The 3,968-nt window shown below is 48.7% G+C and overlaps 1 protein-coding gene across 1 annotated transcript; it reads right to left on the bottom strand.

The window, feature by feature from the left end:
• Positions 1-2,471: 2,471 nt before the first annotated feature.
• Positions 2,472-3,757, bottom strand: LOC311314884 (ras-related protein Rap-2a). Its single transcript, XM_084445406.1, has one exon. It carries the CDS (start codon positions 3,491-3,493, stop codon positions 2,942-2,944), a length of 552 nt encoding a protein of 183 aa, XP_084301532.1. The 5' UTR covers positions 3,494-3,757; the 3' UTR covers positions 2,472-2,941.
• Between the last annotated feature and the right edge of the window lie 211 nt (positions 3,758-3,968).

A 3,968-nucleotide genomic window follows, 5' to 3' on the forward strand; every position in this document is an offset into this window, starting at 1 on the left:
CTAGTACTAGTAGGTAGGCTAGAGTTCAACCAGCAAAATTACCCTAAACCAAAAACGGTTTAATATTGTGCAACGAGAACAGGAAGTGAAACTTTCACCTTCTCTCTCCACAGGAAGAGAGAGGGATGAAGAAAGAGCAAACAGGAACTGAGCACCCAGAGCGGCCCTTTCCTCTCCAAAGGGCAAATTCTTGTGCCATCAGATGTTTATGCCACAGCAAGGGATTGAAGCTAGGCAGCGGCAGGCCCAAGTATCTGGGGCATACATAGTACATCCCCCCCGCCACACGCACGCACACACACACACACACACACACACACACACATGGCCCTTATTCCCACCCAAGCCTAGAGGGTAACATGGAAACCTACTTGGGGACAGCATTATGGTACAGTGTATTCTGCATGCAGAAGGTTAGTTTGGTCTGACAGGCTTGGGGGCTAACATGAACAAAGACGTGCTCCCTTAATGAGAGGTAAAGAAGGCCAACGAGAAATACAGAGTAGCGATAGCGAAACATGCCGTCGCTTGCTCTCTCTTCCCTTTACACGCAAATACGGTATGTAGCCAACACACACAAACACACTCTTCCGCTCGCACACGCAGACACATGAGCAAGGCCTATCTATCTACCGTGTCTACTGTCCAGGCCGTTTAATACGTCCCCTGAACCCACCTGTTGGGAAGCAAACTCTAGCGGCCATTGTTTGGAACTCTGACATTTCACACTCTCTCTCTAGAATGTCACAACTCCCCCCCCCCACCCCACCCCCGCTCCCCCGAACCCTGAGTCACATGACAAGGCCTAGGCCAGGATACATGACACCGCTGCCTTTCTACGGGGGCACAGAAGCGCACACACACAATGTACACACAGCCAAGACAGACAGTCCAGTTGGGAGATCAATAGTTAACACACATATCCAGACTCTCTCACACACCACTGCAAGGCTAGCGTTTTGTTTGTTGACATGGTCCCTGGGCCACAGCTCTGTCAGACAGCGCTGGCTAATAGCCACTGGTACACACACACACACCAGCCGCTCACCACTCCAGCTTCACACTGCTGTATAGCCACACCCTGGCTTAGGGTTCATTGCACTGACCAACCAGCCCCCCCACACACACCCTGGTCTTCACCTTGACCTACTCCTCAGGCAAATGAAAGAATAGCCCGTTGTAGTAGTAGTGGCTGGTCTGTGTGAATCTGTTTGAATAAATCCAATAGTATCAGCACGGCAAGTTAGCGGTGCACCACATACTAACTAGAGAGCTTTCATGTTGCCTCTCACCTGCTTCCAACGTTCTAACAACTTTAGCGAGAGAGTTTTGAGAGGTCAAGTGCTGAATGCGCTTACTGTGGTGGTGGATCTGCCCAAATGAGGGCACAGACAAGGGCTAGGACACTTACAAAGAGAGGAAACACAGGTATAGAAATGCACTTTGTATTAAAAGTCTTTTTAACAGACAGACCACTGTTAAAAGGCTGGTCTGAAATTAAACTTTACAATCAGGTTAGATTTTTCAATGGTACATCACATTTCCTGTTATAAACAACAAAAAGAAACATAAACATAGAATTCCTCTGATTTAAGTGGTCTGGAAGAAAGTGTTTGGTGTGACAGTCTCTGGATCCTAGTACCTGTGTATTTCAATCTGTTAATGTTTGGCAAAAACCCAGCAGAGACATTTCCAAAGCAACACCTTAAGTTTTCAAAAGGCCAAACCAAAACTAGCAATTCCTTTAACAATAAAAAGCTGTTTGTACTTTTTTTTTTTTTTTTTTACAATTTCCGCGTGTTTTCTTCTGCCCCCCCTCCCCCTCCCGGGAGATTATCCAGGAAAACAGTTCACTACTTTGTTGTTTTTGCCATGTGTCAGGATTCTTGTGGAGTCACACGCAGGTTGGCACTGAATATGAACAGCTGATTTGTTTTGGAAAGGCACTCGACGCCAGGGAGGTGGGGGCACCGCCCCCATGTCAGTTAAGTAAAAGTCCTCAGAGGGAGGGGTCAGGAGAGAGGTGGCACTCAACACAACACTCCAGGAAAACAAAGTGGAGCAAAAGAGGAACTTGACATGTTGCAGAACTGAACTCCAATAGGGTGTGGAGACGGGGAACATGTCACCCGACCCTCAAACCCCTCTCATGTGCAGTCATTTAACAAAATATACTTTTCTATTCCTCCGCCATAGTCATACAGAAATATCCATGGATGTGGGTCCTATTGTCATTCTCCGGGTCTTTGCTGTTGGTGTGGACTTCCAGTTGAGACAGGCAGGGCAGCCTGCATAGCTCTGGGTCCAACTCTCCTGTTGACATCAATGATGTACATTGAGTGTGCTGCAAAGATACTCCAGCCAAGCAGAATTCCTGGAGAGTGCCCCCCCCCCCCCCCCTTTCTCTGCTCTGGTGCCCCCCTCCTCCTCCCCCTGTAGCATTCCTCCCTTCCCTTCGTCCAAGGCCAGGGTGAGCAACGAAGAACTCAACAGTACACACTTCCTGCAACACACTTCCAAACAAGAAAAAGATACGATAAAATAAAATGTCTATTCTCATTGGAAAGGGTTAATTAACATCTGAATGTTGACAGGCACTGGGTAAACCGTTTTCAAAGACAAGGGAAGTGCCCATCTTTGAATTGTAACTTTTTCGGAATCCCAGAACATTCAAGTATCCTGCAATGTAAACACTGGCGTAGATATTATTTGTTTGTCTTTTCTAGTGTGTGCAACACAGACAGAGGGACGCTTTCCAGAACGGAGTTATCAGATGAATTGTTAAAACGTTTCTGTTGTCCTCAAGCCAAAAATATTAGTCGGCTATCCATAGTTATTATGTTGGTGTAGGCTAGCTCACAGGGTCAAGAGGACAAGCTCATTCACACTCACCATTGCAAAAAAGCAACCGAAAAAAGAAACTTCGAACATCGAATTCTCTTTAAAGAATGACACACGACGAGCAGCACTGGTCGTCTCCGTTTGGTGCCGAGGAATAGTTCATTTGTCTGACTATCTCGGCGAACAGTTCGTCAACCGAGATCTTATTTTTGGCTGAAGTTTCAATAAACGGGCAGTTCCACTCGTCCGCCAGCGCTTTCCCCTCCCCGGACGAGACCTCTCTCTCGCCCTCCAGGTCCACTTTATTCCCCACCAGGATCATCGGCACTCTCTCATACCGTTTCACCCGGATGATTTGATCCCTCATTGGTTTGATGTCTTGGAAGCTCTGCTGGTTGACCAGGCTGTAGACTAGGATGAATCCCTGCCCGTTTTTGATGTACAGGTCTCGCATGGACGCGAACTGCTCCGTCCCCGCCGTGTCCAGTATTTCCAGAACAGAAGGCGAGGAGTCCACCTCGATCTCCTTTCGATAGAAATCCTCTATCGTGGGATCATATTTTTCTATGAAGGATCCCGTCACGAATTGGACAGTCAATGCAGATTTGCCAACCCCACCGGATCCTAGGACCACTACTTTGTATTCTCGCATGGTTCCGAAGCAGTTCCCCGACTCTCCCCCCTCTCCTTCTCGGCTTCCTTTAGAATGCGCTCCCTGCCCAAGAGCCGCCCTGCTGGGTTTCAAAGCGCAGCGATGCCGTTGTGCCTCCGGTCGCGGTTGTTGGCCCGAAAACACGGGTTCGGGGCGTGGTCGTGCACAGTCGGACTTCGGGGTGAGAATAGGATCGCTTCTGACCGTGTCCCAGCATTAGAAACGTAGCATGTTGAGCCAGGTTGAATCCCGGTCCTTGTTCTAGCTCCCCCGTATTGGTTAAGTGGCTGCCTCTTCCTGCCCAGTGCCCCCACACTCTACAGCACGCAGCCTGCGTCCGTACGTCAATTTCGGAACAGTCGGCGCCTCTTGTTTTCTTAAAGTGACAGTGACCACAGCCTGGTACTGCATCCTACATGAGCTGGTCGCCACACCTAGTTTCTTCACACACCGTTCTGATTTCGACATACGGTGG

Source organism: Borostomias antarcticus (assembly GCF_949987555.1).
Source record: "Borostomias antarcticus genome assembly, chromosome: 1".
Lineage (NCBI taxonomy): Eukaryota > Metazoa > Chordata > Actinopteri > Stomiiformes > Stomiidae > Borostomias > Borostomias antarcticus.

Excerpts from the sequence above, each read along its gene's own strand:
- LOC311314884 (XM_084445406.1), bottom strand. The coding sequence starts at position 3,493 with ATGCGAGAATACAAAGTAGTGGTCCTAGGATCCGGTGGGGTTGGCAAA.